Consider the following 16,635-nt stretch of genomic DNA (forward strand, 5'->3'; position numbering starts at 1 on the left):
TTGTATGTTATGTGTACCAGCCAAAAATAATCAGGCTTGGCAGCCTGAAGATAGACACTTAACTTATATTTAGATGTATGCTGGCAAATGAGGGCTCTGATTTGCAGTGTTGTTTCACACTCACGTTAGCCATTCATCTCAAGGACAGCTGAAGGTGCTGAATGGCTCTGAAATTCAGGCTGGTTTGAAGGGCTTGCCAGGACCTTCACTGCTGGGGCTGGCTAGATTTTTTTTTTTCCTTTTCTGATGTATATCAGAGGTGCCTGGAGCAGTGGATCAAAAAAACAAAGGAGAAGAGAAACCCTACAGAATTATCTGCTTTAAAATCGAGGTTTGGCAGTGTCTGACCTTAAATCTCGAAGTTTAAAGGGACTGATGGGAGGGGGGGCTTCACAAACAGTCTCACACATTCAGTGGGTGTTTCAGGTAGAAAGCTGGACTATTTTCTGCTGGTTGTGGACAAGGTGGTGTGATTGTGACCCCTCAGTGTGCAGGGGGGGTGTGCACAGGGACAGACTCTCCCTCTGGAGAGCAGGCACAGTGTCCCATCCCAGCACATGCTGGTGCTGTGGCTCAGAAAGGGGCTCCTGTTTAACTCAGGGCTTTAAACTTGAATAAAACTCACAAGAAAATATGCATAGTATGTGTGTGTAGGTGTATAAATGACTATTTCTCATGGAAGACCAAGCAGGGATCTTCCCCCCCAGTATTTTCTCCCAGTACTTTGCAGGCGGTTTCAAAAAAAACTTCAGCAAAAATACACTTTCTTGTTAGAATTGGGTCCATATATGAGCAAACTGAAGGAAAGATGAATTGAGAGCTCGCTGCAAATCAAGCATTCTGTTTTCCATGATGTGAGTAAACGTTTTGCATGTTGTCAAACAACAGTAACAATTCAGTTTCGTTTTGGGCAGCTGACACTGCAGCGTTTCCATGCACAGCCGTAAGTTCACAACAAAGCTGATGTGGCAGTTACTGTCTGAAGAGAAACACAAATTTATAAGCAGCAAAAGGCCATGTGGTCCAATACATCACAGTTTTATGCTCAGTTTGACTCAAGAGGCGACTCTCCCGCATCGTAGTCGCTGCTACGTGCGGAGCCACGTTTATTTTACATGCAGAATTTCGAGTAGACGTTAGGTAAATTAAAAATACCCCCCCCTCCAAAGCAGACATATATTTTGGACCCAGTCCCTGCTGTGGTGTTTGGGGCTGTGGTATTTGATACGAGGAGTGGGCTCTGTGTGTTCCCTGGGCACTGAAACCCTCGCTCCCGATTATTCGGGGATTGTTAGTTCGGTTTTCTTCCAAAAAAGGAGACTTGCAACTTAACAAAGGTTAGGAAAATAAAGATTTATTTGATCTGGTCTTCTCCCAGAAAATGGCCTGGGTGGATTTTTTTTGAGGTCTGACTCCTGGACAGTGTTGCTGTCTAACAGCACTCGGGAGAGTCGGAGTTGCCTTTGCAGAGGAGCTTTAATTATCATTGATTTGCTTTTTGCTCTCAGAGAAATGAGATTTGCAGCTTTGGCAGCCAGAATTGTTTGCGAAGCTTGTTTTTTTAAGTATTGACTTCATGCAGGTAAAAGGAGGGTTTACTGATGTGTCCCTGGCAACTTTGCTTTTGACTGTTTAAATGCTTTTCCTTTTGATTCTGTCAGTGCTATATATTAATTCAAATATCAGTTTAAATGTTCTTAAAGTCAATATAAACTGACCAGATGTTCACGTGGAGATCAAGAAAAAGACCAGAAAATAAAGTGCTTTGGTTTCAATTCCTGATTTTCAGTGAAAAATTATTTTACAAAGAGTTTTTACCAAGATGAGCATTTTTACCAAGTCACTTAAACCTCCTAGTTGTCTGTTTAATTATGTATAAAGTACAAATTAGTAGCACAGGAACAATAAGAAGGGAAATTATTTTTTTTTAGGGAAAGTGAAGCACATTATTATTATTTGAACAGTGAGAAATACCTGCCAAGGCACTTCCTAAAAATCAGCTGATTTGAGAAGGCTCCGAGCCCCTGTGCCCTACAGTGAAATTCAGTGTTTCTTCTCACTCTTTTGTTTGCACCAAATCTAAAGTTCAGGAGTAGGCATTTCAAAATCCAGTCATAAGGCCCTTGTAGGTCTTGTGCCCTGTTATTTGCATTAGGCTGAAACTGTCAACTAAAGCTGATGTCTGCCACGTCATTTCAGATCGTATGTAGTTCAATAAATGTCTTTATTGAAGATATTTCTCATTTCCTGGTGTTGAAAATGCAGCCTAAGTTCATCCCTGCTGTAAATGCTCTTGGGGCTGAGGAGGAGTTGCTGTCTGTGTGTCTTGTGCTTTTTCACTGCAGTTCTGCCTGTCCAGCTCACACTGATCAGCAAATCCGTGTAAAACTGCCACTTGTGTCCCAGGGACTGCTTCCCACATCCCTGGGGTTTGCTCCCTGTTTTCCCCCTCCACCCATGTTATCCCTCCAGCTCCAGGGATTGCCTGTGGTTCCTCAGAGCCCCCCAGCTCCAGCTCCAGCTCCTGCTTTGCTGTCACTCACTCCCACTTGAGATGTTTTCAGCCCATTGCTGTGTTACTTTAAGCTGATAAGGGAGAAGCTTTTCTGGTGTCCTGTCGGTGTGTTTGCAAAGCAAATGCTGCTGCCTTTGAGTTTTACTCTTCTCCTGCCTCTGTGTTCACTCCTCCCCTGAATTTAAGCTGGTTCCTCTGTCTGGGTCATTTATTTAGATTAAAACCAGCAGAGCTCCAAGCACTGACCCCTCTGGGACCACAAATAACGCCGGACATCTCCCTCATCCCTTTGCTCCCAGACATTAGCTGCTCCTTCCCCATGGCCCTCTGGTTCCTATTTCTTTAACAAGCTCTTCATCCTGTCTCCATGCCCTGCCCTGGCTGCACACAGCTCGTTGTGAGAGCGAGGACCTGTCAGAGGGAACTTTTCAAAGACTTCCTGGACATCTAAATAAATGGACATGGAGGGGCTGGAGCTCTCCTGCCCTGCCCGTGGGAGAGCTGCCCCTGAACCAGCTGGAGTTGCTCCTGGGAGGGACTCAGGGAGAGCCAGGCTGGGTACATGGGCTGCCCTGGTGCCCACTGTGCCAGGTATCCACTGTGCCAGGCACTGGGACACACACACAGAGCTGAGTTTGGCTCAGGAGGGCACAGAGATGGTGCAGATGGGCAGGAAGGGAAAGCCACTGGCACCAGCAGGGATGAGCTGGACAAAAGTACTCGTGAAAATCCCGTGGACTAGCGGGAATTTGGGGGTATTGGCTGTTCTGGATGTCACAGCTTTCTGAAGGGCTGAGCAGGAGGAGCTGCTGAAGCCTGGCAGCTCCTGAGAGCAGGTTCCTTGGTGCTGGAAGTCTGTGTTTAACTCCCCGTGCAGAAACTGTGCTTGTTCTTGCTGATGTTCAAGTAATGCTTTCTGGGGTTATTTAGGGGTTTTTGAAAGAATGAAAAGGAAAGACTTTAGAAGTCTGAAAAAGCTGTGGTTTAAAAAGAGATTTTGCTTTCTTCCTCGGTTAATCCTAATAAAGGTTCATTATTTGAAATATCTTTATTCTTTCTGGAGGTTTAGCAGTAGGAAATTCGGAGGTGGACATGGAATCCATAAACATTCAGCGAGAGAGAGTGTTTCATAAATGTATCCCTGCTATTTCCAAAAATAATAATCAATTTATTTTTGGAGACCAAATAAAAATCACAGCTGGAGCACATCTGGAAATGGGGGGGGGTGTTTCACAGCCAAGACTTTTTTACACTTGCAGTTGAACCTGTTGTGTCTGTAGGGAGGAATCCCATGTCCTAAATGTCCAGGGAAATCCAGTTTCATCATCGAGTGAGGCTGGCATGGGGTGAGTCTGGGTGCCCTGAGCACATCAGGAGCTGCTGCTGTTCCCAAAACCTGTGGGGATGCCCCTCCATCTCCATGTCTTGGGACTTTCCAGCCCAGACTTTTGGGGGATTCTTGGATTCCCTTGGAAGAGTAGCTCAGCTGAGCAGGGCAGGCATTGCTCTGGGCTGGAGGAGCTGGGAGCAGTCCTGCTGAAGTGAGTGGATTTGTCCTGGAATTACAAGGGCTTGGGAGCAGTTTGGATTTTGTCCCATGAGTGTCCGGGATTTGTGGAGGATTATAGCAGAGGGAGATTCTGCTGCTCGTGAGTGTGGAAGCAGAGCCACGAGAGAAGCAGCTTTGCTGAGTTCCAAGGGATGTATTTAACGGGAGAGACCTAAGGAGGGATTCGGCGGATTCCGAGGGGAATGAGGCTCCCAAAACTCTGCAGTGCGGCTCGAAGCTGCCCTCTTCAGTCCATCGGAGCCCACAGCACCACCCTGAGCAAATCCTTGGGTTTTTTTGGAGGGAATCTGAATCCAGAAAGGAGGGTGACCACTTTGAACAGGCCCCCAGCCCATCTGCCACGGGTCATGCAGGGACTCAGCTCAAAGAGGGAATATTTCTTCCCTCAGCAGCTTCCCTAAATATCCTAGCTCGATCCTTACGGTCCAGTTTTTCATCTTAAACCAGATATTCACCTGTAGGAGTAAATCCTGTTGGGAAATTATGTTGTATTTCTTGGGAGCTATTGTACAGAAAGAATAACCATTATTACCTTTAAAGACACACTCTATGGCCTGGATCTCTAGCACCACAAGGAGTTTCACAAATAAACCTGGAGGTTTTTGTGTCCAACTGACTGTCACACACCTGTTAATAACTATTTTATACATCTCACCTCCCTTCTTTCTTCTTCCCAATTCCTTGTCCTCCCTACACAGCCATATTTCACCTAATCCCTCCCAAAAAGGGGAAGGTTGGAAGGAATAAATTCACCTTTCTTATTTTAACGTTGATGTGTGGAAAAGTAATTACTTTGTTTAAAACCCTTATTTGTTTGGACGACTCGCTTCCTAATTAATCCTAACCCTTTCTTTGTGCTCCTTGAGTAACAATAATATCAGATTTGCCTGCAATGATTAATGCCTTGTGCTTCCCATGTCCTCAGCTGAGTAATGATTTATAGACCAACATTCCCTGGTTTTCTGATAGTCAGATTTTTCTTTTTTTCTTTTTTTTTTCCTTTTCTTTCCCCCTCACGCTGCAATCCTTGGCGTTTGCTTCTATTTTTCAGGTGTAAATACTGTGACAGGTCATTCAGCATTTCCTCCAACCTGCAGCGGCACGTCCGGAACATCCACAACAAGGAGAAGCCATTCAAGTGTCACCTGTGCAACAGGTGCTTCGGGCAGCAAACCAACCTGGACAGGCACCTGAAGAAACACGAGCACGAGAACGTGCCAGGTAGGGCAGGACGTGGCCGTGGATCTCCCGGGGCACTGCAGGGACAGGGCACCGGGGGCTGGTCTCTCCCTGGCCCTTGGGAAGCCCTTCTGGAATGCAGTTCCCTGGGGCTGGGTCTGGGGGGGTGGATTCGAGAAGGTACTTAAGGCTTTGCCTTAAGATAAACACTGAAGGAGGAAATCCCTGAGCTGAGGCCAAGGAAGTGATTTCCCAGCATAGGTGAAAAAAGAAATATTGTGGAAAGGTTATAGGCAAACAGCTCTGCAGTGGATAAGGGTTCTTAAATTGTGTGTATTGTCCATAAATGCTAAATATCCCCTGTATTTGTCTCTGTAGTTCAGGTCTGGGAAACACAAACTTCCTTTGGGAGCTTTGGGCAATGACTTTTCTCTTGGCTGTTGACTCATGAGTATCCAGTGAGGGGACTGTTCCTCCTTTATGTTTGCTGTTCCTGATGGCCTTGGCAACACCTGATGGTGTCTCCTGTTCTCTCCTTGTCTCTCCCCCACAGTGAGCCAGCACTCCGGAGTCATCACCAACCACCTCGGGACCAGTGCCTCTTCCCCAAACTCGGAATCAGACAACCATGCACTTTTAGATGAAAAAGAGGATTCGTATTTCTCTGAAATCAGAAATTTTATTGCAAATAGTGAGATGAGTCAAGCGTCAACTTTAGCAGATAAAAGGTAGAAAATAGAATTATCTGGTGAGAGTACAGGCACGAACAGTAAAATAATATGAGAGAGAATTTAAGCTGGTTGGTAGAAGCTTCCTCCTCCTGATTGTTTAAAGGAATATTGTTGGAATACAGCAGCACAGAGAAGGAGGAAAGCTGCCTGTCCCACAGATGTTGTATTTTAAGAGACTGAAAACCAGCATTTAAATTCAGAGTAGACAATACTGTAGTTTGAAAAGCCTTGGGGTTGGTGTATTCTTACCATACTTATTGGCCTTTAAGACATGGTGAAGGCTGATTTTTAAGTGCCTGTGACATGTTGGTTTTCCTTTTTCTTATGTCTTAAATAATCTATATATGTATATAAACATGTCTCTGTGTTCATACACATATATATAATATTATCAAAGCATTGCAGTAGAAGTACATGACTTACACATTTACCATCTTTTTTTTCTTTCCTCTCTCCTTCTCCCTCCCCCCCTGACCAAATACTTCAGGCCAGAAATCCAGGATATTGATGGCAATTCCCAGTGTCATGGATTAGCAAATGAGAAAACAGAAGATGTGGACGATGAAGACGAAGAACTGGAAGAGGAGGACGACGACAGCCTGACGGGGAAGTCCCAGGACGAGCCGGTGTCGCCCACGGCGGAGCCCCGAGGGGCCTTTGAGGATGAGGAAGATGAGGAGCCCACGTCTCTCACCATGAGCTTCGACCACACCCGGAGGTGAGGGGGCCGTTCCCTTCGAGGGGCTGGATGGGGCTCAGCCCCCGTGTCTGTGGTGGATCATCAGTGCTGTGGTTTGTTTTCCCAAGCCATGTCTCTCATGCCTCCGGTTTGATTTGGGCGTTCACTCGAGATTCCATTTCACCATGGTGGGGGACACGAAACAAGTGGACTGCAAGGAGAGTCTGGGCTGAGGTGTGTGTCCAGGGCTCCAGGAGTCTGGATCAGGAGAACAGTTAGTCCCACACAACACCCAGGGCAGCACAGCTCAGCAGATATTGTCTTTCTCTCCAAAACTCTGGCCAGGGTGAGGGAAGGGGTGTCTGTGCAATCCCTTTGGTGCTGCTCTGGCCCTTTGAGTCACAGCAACATATCCTTGACTACAAGTGGAGCTCTCAGAGCTCTGGCAAAAAGGGGATTGTGCCCCTGTGCCCCCTCGGGTGAGACCCCCCCTGCAGAGCTGCCTCCAGCCCTGAGGCCCTGGCACAGGAAGGACGTGGAGCTGCTGGAACGAGTGCAGAGCAGGCCACTGAGGGGATTAGAAGGGTGGAGCAGCTCTGCCATGAAGACAGGCTGGGAGAATGGGCGTTGTTCAGCCTGGAAAAGAGAGGGCTTCAGGGTGACTTAACTGCAGCATTCCAGTACCTGAAAGGAGCTACAAGAAAGATGGAGAGAGAGTATTAATAAGGGCTTGGACAAGGGGGAATGGCTTCACACCTACAGAGAATAGAGTTAGGTTGGATATTAGGAAGAAATTCTTCCCTGTGAGGGTGGGGAGACCCTGGCCCAGGTTGCCCAGAGAAGCTGTGGCTGCCCCATCCCTGGAAGTGTCCAAGGCCAGATTGGAGAGGGCTTGGAGCAACCTGGGCTGGTGGAAGGTGTCCCTGCCCATGGCAGGGGGTGAAATGGGGTGATTTTTAAGGTCCCTTCCAACCCAAACCAGTCTGTGATTCTATGATTCTATAAAAAGCGAAGACTTCTTTTCCCCAAGGTCAGCCATGCCTAGACAGCTTTAAAATTCAAGTTTCCTGCACACAGTGCAGGCCCAGCCTTCTTTTTGCCTCAGCTGCCTCATTCCCCCCCTGGTATCCACAGCAGATGTGCCAGGATGCCAAGAAACACCTTCCCCGAGCCCAGTGCCCCGCTGGTTTTGGTGCAGAGCCTCAGACACCTGCAGCACTTGTTGCTCTCCACTTCTTGTCTGCTCCTCCCATGCCGTGTGGTTCCCGTGTCCGTGTGTCCGTCCGTTCTCGCATGTGGCTGTGACCCCCGTGGGTTGTGCATGCAGGCACCGGGCGAGGGGGGGGTGCCCAGCCGAGCTAACCCGGGTCACCCCTGGTCATTGGTACAGGTGTATTGAGGAGGACGAAGCCGCCCTGTTAGATTTGGAGCAGATGCCGAATTTTGGGAAGGGGCTGGATCTTCGCAAAGCAGCCGAGGAAGCATTTGAAGTTAAAGATGTGTTTAATTCCACCTTAGACTCTGAGACAATAAAACAGACTCTGTACAGGCAGGCTAAAAACCAGGTGGGTATACACAGAACGTTTTCCAAGCTTGCCGCCAGCCCGGACAGTAGGATGAGGGAGCAGCTGCCCTCCTCTAGCAAAGGGTTGTTTTCCCCTTCTAGTGGGTTATTTACCCCTTGCAGTGGTTTATTTCCCCCTTCCAGCAGGAATTCTAACACACACGGATCGTGAGTGAACTGTGTCCTGTTGCAACAACTGAAACAGAGAGGAAGGGTCTGGCCATCACCTTTAGGGCACCAGGTGGATTTGTTGTTCAGCCTGTGTGGTGAGAATGTGGCTATACAGGAAGAGAGAGGCATCTTGTCTGTTTTTATCTGTCTGTATAAATGTTTCTGTGGCTCTTTATTTATTTATACTTTGGGACGGGTCTTCTGTTTGTAAACACCGAGGTTTGTTCTGCAGAAACAGCAACAAAATGCCCTTGGGTTTGGTTATAAAAGGTGTCAATAGCATTTCCAGGACTTGCAGCCCAGCGTGTCTAGAGGGTCTCCTTGTTTATCGCCTTGATTTCTAAAAGTAAACCATATATAAAAGGACTGGAGAGAGCACACTCAGCCCTTGGCAGGGGATGAGCCCTGGCCTCGGAGGCCCTTTCTGATTTTCCAGCAACAGAATTTATCCTAAAATCTGTTTCAAATGTTCAGCAGAGCAGTAGTTTGGTGCTGCCATGCGGAACATGATTTTTGATTTACCATCCAAAACGTGTGAAATTCTTGTCCCCCTTCACAGCAGGTGTTAGGAGTGAGGGAGGGTCTGCTGGAAGATTGAGCAGAGCTTTTTTGGGGGTGAAACTCAATTAAATACAAGCCACCTGCCAGACTCTTACTTGTGTCCTGTCACTAATATCCCAAATGCACTAACTCTAGGAACAACCTGCTCTTTTCCAACGTGTATCACACTGTTAGGGCCAGCCTGTGCTTGACTGGGGAGGGGTGGTATTTTGGGTTTGATTGAAAGCAACTGATAAGCAACAGTTGCAACACAATAAGCAACTTAAATAATTCAAACCATATCTTGTGCTGGAAATGTAAGAGTAAACCAGAGCATTCCTTTGGCTTTCTTTTAAGCAGTTTTAGAAGCTGTGTGGTGTCCACAGCACCACAAAGCTGTTCCTCTGACCTGGAGCAGGCAGGGTGGGGACCAACTATGTTCTCCTTTCTCCTGGGTGACAATGACATTGTCTTTCCCCTCTGGTGTGAGGTTATCATTGGCCTCAGTCCTCACACCACTTGTGTGGGTTGTGGAAGGACACAGAGATGTGTGAGACGAGCAGTCCTGGAGGAGGGAGAGCACCCAGGTTCCAAGAAGCCAGGTGATTGTTGTGTATGCAGAAGTCTTGGTGTGTTTCTCCCAGAAAACACCTTTAATCATTTAATGGATTTAATAATTCGATCCACTCTGACAGAACACCTGAACACACCAGTAGTGCCAGTGAGCATTTTGTGTTCCCAAATACCTCCATACAGGTGTCTGCAGGCACCAGTGGGCTCATGCCAGGCAGTGAGTGGGGATGAGCAGCTGCCCACCAGTGCCCACCAGGATGCTGCTCCTGTGGGCATTGCTGCCCCATTTCCAGGGCTCATGCCCACCCCAGCCCAGCCTCTGTGAGACTCTGGCCTATCTGGGGATGTACTTTTTTTAAGAGCAAACCCCAGTAAAGCTGCCTTTCCTGAGAGCAGAGGCTGGAATCACTTTGTGGGGCCTGGCTCAGGATGGGTTTGGGCCTGTAAAAGCCACTGGGAATGATGGTCTCTCCTGACTGTCCCTACAACTGCCTGTAAATGGTGGCAAATCTGAGTCTTTGGAGTGGTGGAGGCCATCCTGGTGTGTGGAGGGGGATTTATGGCCCAGGCCAGAGGGTGCTGCCTGCCCCGTGTGCAGGGTTGGGGCTGTGCCTCACACCCCTGCTCAGGGTCCTGCAGGGTGTTCACAGTGTCCTCTGCATTCCTCTCTCTCCCCCAGGCTTATGCAATGATGCTGTCCCTGTCTGAGAACGCTCCCCTCCACACGTCCTCCCAGAACTCTCTGGGTGCTTGGTTGGACATGGCAGGAGCAGCTTCAGAGTCGGGGACCTTTAACCCCATCAACCACCTCTGAGAGGTCCTCAAGGCACTGGCCAGAGTCCAAGCGAGGCGGCAGTGGTGCTGCAGTTATCCTTGCAAAATCCCAGCGAGCAGAAGATGGATGAGAGGGCCTCAGGGAGTCGTCTGAACTTTGGGCTGAGAAGGAAACCTGTCGCATCCGACCTACACGTCCTGCATTTTTACCTATCCAGAGTTTTCCTTTCTAATTTATCAGAATGAACCTCTCCCAAACTGGATAACCCTGACGCAGCCCCAGGATTTCACTGTCTGTAGGAACAGCATGAGCAAGACATGAATTGCAACAGTGCAATCAAAGATTGGCCCCTCCAACCTCACAAACCGGTGTCACTGAGCCAATGCAGCCTGAGCAGGAACGGCAGCTCGGAACCACAGGGCAGCATTTCCTTCCCATCCAGCTGAGCAGGGAAGTACTGAGGGAAGAGAGCCAGGGCTGGCCTGTCCCTGGTGCAATTCTGACACAGTCGCTGGAGTTATACCAGGGAAGGGAAATTCATCCCATTTCACTGACCCCCAAAAGAGATCTGTGCTCCCACAGAAATACCAGCCTGTCCTTTGTTCCCAACAAAACATTGGCACAGCACAAAGCTCCTCCGAGGTGAGGCCTGGAGTCATCCTACGCTCCGTGCAGGTCCCAGCTGGGACATCTCCAGCCTGGAACGTTGCTGGGGTCGGCATGTGGATGTGTCACACCAACGTGGGTCATCGGCTGAGAGGGCAGAGGGCTCCCCATCCCTGCCAGTGCTCCCAGCCCGAGCTGCTGCCTGGGCTGGAGTGTCACAGTGTCTGGGACAGAGCTGTGCCCAGCCAGGGCGGTGGCGCTGGTGGCACTCAGGAGTGATGGAGCTCCTGGCAATGCCTGGAATTCCCCAAGCAGAAAGATCCCAGGGTGAGCCCTTCCCTGGCTGTGCACAAGGAAGCGTGTGCTGGGTGAGTCTCACCCCACCGAGGGCAACTGAGACACATCTCCTGTGTCATCTCCCGGGGGTTTTGGGTGACATCATTCTGTGCTGATGGTATCTGGGGCTGTGGCAGAGATCTCTGATTCACACCGTTGTTCTGGCCTGTTGGACGGTGCCTCTGCACCACCCGCTGCTGCTTGGCCTGTAATTTCAGTAGGAAGATTAACATTTCCGTGCTCCAGCAGCCTGAGGGTGCAGAGCTCTGCTCGGGCACGGAGATAAGAATTGAGTTGTCTCTTCAACCCTAAAGTTGCTCGCAGATATTTTATGAGTGATTTTAAATCACTTCAAAGCCTCATCTCCTTTGCTGATACACAGCAGCCTCCAGAAATCCTCTGGGCTTTCTGCTGTTCTCCATTGCAGTTGCAGTCTGCTGTTGGAACAGGGAATTTGGAGATAACATTGATTTACAGAACGATTATGGAAGCCACGTGCAGCCTCTCTGCCTGCTCAGTATGGAAAAGGGCAGAGGGAGGTTTCTGAGCCAGTCCAGAGTGGGAAGCCTCATTCCATCATGCCAAAACAACGGAACCACCTCCCTGAGTAAAGCAGAGGTGGTGGGGGGAGTGATCTCTTTGCAAAGTCAGCTTTGCTCCCAAGAGCACACCTGAGGCTGTTTTTAGGGAGCCGGGAGCCTCAAACTGTTCACGGAGGAAAACATCAAAGATGGCTTTGGTACAGAAGGAACAAAAGGTAAATTAGCAGCACCAGTGTGTTTCCCAAGAAAATTTATCCTCCTTTTTTTGGTTTTCCACAACATCCTGTGAAAGTGCCCAAGGCCCTGAGAACACCAGTCAGTGTAACCGAACTGCTTCTTGTATTTGCACAAAGCTCTTGGGCAGGGGAAGCCCGAGAGCCAACACTGTCAGAGGAACCCTGGCTCTGCAGAGGGGAGGGACAGCCCTGTCCCATCCCACCCCATCCCATCCCATCCCACCCCATCCCCACTGTGGCAGCTGCAGCACAGCCCTGCCCAGGCACTTGGCCTTTAAATTATTCCCACAGGGGCCAACTGAAAATAATAAAAGAATTGTTTCTTTTCCTGATGGAATTTATTTTAATCTGTATATAACTTGTAATTTTGGGCTAATTACTCTCTTATTTTATTTCTTCCTTAACAGTATTTTTTGCATTAGGGATCATTCTTGTGAAGAAACAATGTTAATATAAGTATGTAGTGAAGGACCAAAATCGTGTTGTTAAGGTTGGATGTTGGATGATGGATAACCAGGGATTAGGAACATTTTGTCCATGTGCCAAATGCCCCCAGATCAGTCCTGCCAGTCGTGCTGCCAATTCTCCAGACAATCACCCCTTGGGTTCCCTTTGCCTTGAAGTGCCCAGGGCGTTGGAGGAAGGTTCTAGTGATGGCCTTGGCTGGTTGGGAACCAGCACCAGCTCCCCCAGTGCAGGAGGAGGAGGAGGAGGCCAGTAGGGATGCTCTGCCTCGGTGGCCCTGCTCCAGGAGAACATGGAAAGGGTTGTAAGCGTGGGGATAGATCCGTCCTGTCCTGTTCCAGCACAAAGCCGATTTGCAGCTCCTTGGATTTTAGCAGCTGCTTGGAGCAAACAGTGTGTGAGCATGTCTCTGGTAGGGCCCATGGCACTGCCTGTTGTGCTGGAACAAGATCTGTGGGCAGTAAGCAGGGTTTGCATGCTCAGATCCAATGTTCTCTCCGTCCTTTGAGGAGGTCGGGATCTGCAGCTCAAGGAGGGAATGGAGCAGCCAAGGGAGAGGCAGTGAGCTGGTCACCAAAATGTGGGCCAAGTATCAAGAAATTCAAGTGTTATCATGGGGATTTATTTGGGGTATTTATGGTCTTCCCATCCACATCTCAGCCCTTCTCCCTGTTGTGTGGTTTCTCCAAGAGCTGTTTGTCAGGTCCTTGCTCTGACTGAGCTCATGCTGTCGCTGTCCCCCTCCCAGGGCTGATCCTGGCTCTCCACAGACCTCCAGGAGTGAGGGCTCCTGGTGCTGGCCAGGGATGGGGAGGTACAATCCAGCCAGGGATTGAGGACATTAAAATATAGGGTTTAAAATCATGAAATGATTTTTTTTCTTTTCATATTTCCTGATTCAGTTTTCTCCCCACTTTCTCTAGCTCATGTCTCCGTGTGTTGTAGGATCTCCCAACTCCTCTAATTTAGCACTGATTACAAGTTTTGATTTTTCTGGTTAAGATAAAGAAACAGAAAGCCTCATTGAACCTCTGTTTAGCTTTCACTTTCGTTGGATTGCACTTGAAATGTGCTGCAGTTCCCAGCAGGTGTTGAGGTTTCGGTTTGCTGCTTTAGGGAAGAATCCCGTATTTTCAAGGCTGTTTCCCGAGGGTTTTGTGTTGAGGATGTTCTGCCATCAGGGCACGGGTGGCTTCCCAGCAGTGGGGAAGGTCTGGGAGCTTGGGTGAGATGTGGAGCTGTGGTGCTCAGGGGTGTCCAGAGCCATGGACACGTGGGGATCCAGGATCCCAGTGCAATGTGGGCAGGTGAGGGTGGCAGGGATGGGAATGTGGGGTGGTGTGTCCAATAGCCAGGGCACCACTCGAGGTGTGATTTAAACCAGAGCTTTTTGTAGGATCTACTTATTGAACTATCTTACATCCCACGGCCTTATTGCCACAACAGCACAGAGGAGAGAAGGGCAGGGCCTGTGGGTGTTTGGTGTGGCCGGGAGAGGCCGGGAGCCGCTGGCTGCACCCTCCTGCTCGGCGGGGATGGAACGTCAGCGCTCCACAAAGGGCCCTGGCTTTGGCCACGGGTGGATCTTCCTGCCTGGGCTGGAGCTGGTGGCCGTGGGTGTGGTGTCTGTGCATTCCCTGCTGGCTGCTTGCTGGTGGTCAGTCCCGGTGTGACCACTGTGGCTGGTGTGGAGAGCGGGGATTCTCCCGCAGGATGTGCCGAGGCACCGGGTTCTCCCACAGGATGTGTTGAGGTTCTTCCACGGGATGTGCCCTTTGGTGCACAGGATGCTCCGGGTGGGTGCCTTTCCAGGGTGTCCCATGCCAGCCAGGTCCTGCCTCACAGGGCACCCCAGAGATGTGGCTGTGCAGGGCTCCACGGGAGCTGCCCAAACCCAAACTGAACAGGGCTGAACAGCAAACACCAGCCGAGTTTGCTGAGCTGCATTCCGGGACAAATGCCCAGCCGGGGTTCAGTCCCGCTTAAAACAGTGTAGAGGAAGCTTTTGACTTCTCCCAAATCAGCACTTAGACGCTCAGTAGACGTTCCCGGGACCGGCTTCTCGCTCCCGCCGCGCGGAGCCTCCCAGAAAGCACTTGCACAATGACATGGACGCGTTTGACTCTAAAGCATCAAAGCACTGGATCGTGAGCCCCCTCCCCTCCGCCCGGGTCAATCTGCTGACTTACACTCGGTTTTTTACGTGCTGTATTGTGTGTGTGTGTGTGTGGCGGGGAAGGGGAGCGGGACCCTGCCCGCCGCTGCCCCCCCGGGCAGGAGTCAGCGCTGGTCACATAAGGGCAAAACCCTCTGCTCCTCGCCCATGGTCAGTAGTGTTCTCACAAAGCCATGAAACTTCTCTGTAGTGTTGAGTGATACTGTGACTAAAACGTTCTTGAATGATTCCGAGGTTCTTTTTTTCTCTCTCTCTCTTCTTCTGTCATTAATTCTTAGTACCACTTTGGAAGAAAAAAAAAAAAAAAGAATGAAAAAGAAAAAAAAGGCAGCTTTGATTTCCAAATGTGCAATTCACATGTGAACAAAGTAATTCTGAAAGTAATTCTCAGTGTATTTTACATTCTCGTTGATCTCTTCAAAGCAAGAGATGTTTTGCCCTGATGTCATTTCCAGCCTGCAGAAGATGTAATTTAAAACATATATATATTGTGCTTGCAAGAATCATAAATCTGTGCATCCTATGTCATTCCTTTTCCCATTGTTACAATACAGATATGATTTAGGTTGGATTTTTTTTTTTCCTTTAGACCTGTATAGTGTTTTTTTAAATCAATTGTAAATGTCTGGTTTTCATATAATGTTTAAAAAACATTGAGAAAGAGGATGGTGCTTGTTCCATATCATTCTTGATTGTATATTGCTTCTGTTATGTTTATAAGTAAACTGTGCATGACTTGTGTTTAGCAGTCATTATTGTGTCTGTTTGTGAAATTTTTATTAAAAAGAAAAAAATTCCGTAGATGCACTTATTGTATATGTGATTAGATTTTGCGTCCGAGGCTCGAAGCCTCGAACTGCCAAGGAAGAAAGAAAAAGTGTTGGCAGTTATTAATTAATATGGAATCGCTTTGTTGGGAGCATAATGAAATAAAAGATATGAAGTGTAGAAAATAATTAAAAAAAAAAAAGGCGATTTTACAAATTTCATTTTGATGCTTGTGATAAAAGACAAATGTACTTGTGTAGAGAAATTCCTTTAAAATAATGAATAGAAAAAGCTGATTTTGAGGTTAATGCTGTAGAATAGGAATGTATACCAAATGTAATCTTTCCAATGCTACAATGAATTTATACATGAGATTGATATGCAATAAACCTGTGTGCTTTTATAAGCAGTGGTCCCATGAGCTTCTTTTCATGGAAGAGCAGTGGAGACGCCCCACCAGAGCCAGTAAGGGCGTGTTGGGCCACGTCACAGCCTGGCTTTGCTGCTCTGTGCTCCCTGTGTGGTGTGATGTTGTGTGTGCATGGTTTGTAATACTTCAAAGAGCCTCAAAAAATTAAATTATGCCCCCCGTGCTTGCTGCCAAGGTCAGATCACAGAACCACTGAGGCTGGAAAAGCCCTCCAGGATCATCGAGTCCCCCCTGTGCCCGATGCCCCCCTTGTCCCCCAGCCCAGAGCACTGAGTGCCACAGCCAGGCCTTCCTGGGACACCTCCAGGGCTGGGCACTCCAAACCTCCCTGGGCAGCCCCTGCCAAGGCCTGACCACCCTTTCCAGGCAGAAATTCCCCCTCATGTCCAACTTGACCCTCCCCTGGCACAGCTGGAGGCCGTTCCCTCTCCTCCTGTCCCTTGTTCCCTGGGAGCAGAGCCCGACCCCCCCCCAGCTCCCCCCTCCTGTCAGGGGGTTGCAGAGCCAGAAGGTCCCCCCCGAGCCTCCTTTTCTCCAGGCTGAGCCCCCCCAGCTCCCTCAGCTGCTCCTGCTGCTCCAGACCCTTCCCCAGCTCCGTTCCCTTTTCTGAACACTCTCCAGCCCCTCCATGTCTCTTGGAATGAGGGGCCCAGAACTGGGCACGGCCCTCGAGGTGTCTCAGCAGTGCAAAGCAGGTGCAGGTGGTGCTGCTGAGCTGTGCCACATCCCTCTGAAGGGATGGGAGCTTGCACAGGGAAGAGTAAGAGCATTCCAGGGTG

At 49.0% G+C, this 16,635-nt stretch overlaps 1 protein-coding gene across 4 annotated transcripts in view; it reads left to right on the forward strand.

The window, feature by feature from the left end:
- The window catches only part of PRDM16 (PR/SET domain 16), a 262,940-nt gene extending 247,108 nt beyond the window's left edge, over nucleotides 1-15,832 (forward strand). For 3 of the 4 annotated variants that reach the window (XM_032709186.1, XM_032709187.1, XM_032709189.1), the window contains 5 exons: nucleotides 5,137-5,306; nucleotides 5,818-5,992; nucleotides 6,483-6,713; nucleotides 8,065-8,239; nucleotides 10,202-15,832. In XM_032709186.1, coding sequence (XP_032565077.1) covers nucleotides 5,137-5,306; nucleotides 5,818-5,992; nucleotides 6,483-6,713; nucleotides 8,065-8,239; nucleotides 10,202-10,336 — 886 coding nt within the window. In that variant the 3' untranslated portion in view covers nucleotides 10,337-15,832. The remainder of the gene's footprint in view (nucleotides 1-5,136; nucleotides 5,307-5,817; nucleotides 5,993-6,482; nucleotides 6,714-8,064; nucleotides 8,240-10,201) is intronic. The other variant, XM_032709188.1, reaches the window with a different exon arrangement.
- Nucleotides 15,833-16,635: the final 803 nt, after the last annotated feature.

Source organism: Chiroxiphia lanceolata, chromosome 22, assembly GCF_009829145.1.
Source record: "Chiroxiphia lanceolata isolate bChiLan1 chromosome 22, bChiLan1.pri, whole genome shotgun sequence".
Taxonomy (NCBI): domain Eukaryota; kingdom Metazoa; phylum Chordata; class Aves; order Passeriformes; family Pipridae; genus Chiroxiphia; species Chiroxiphia lanceolata.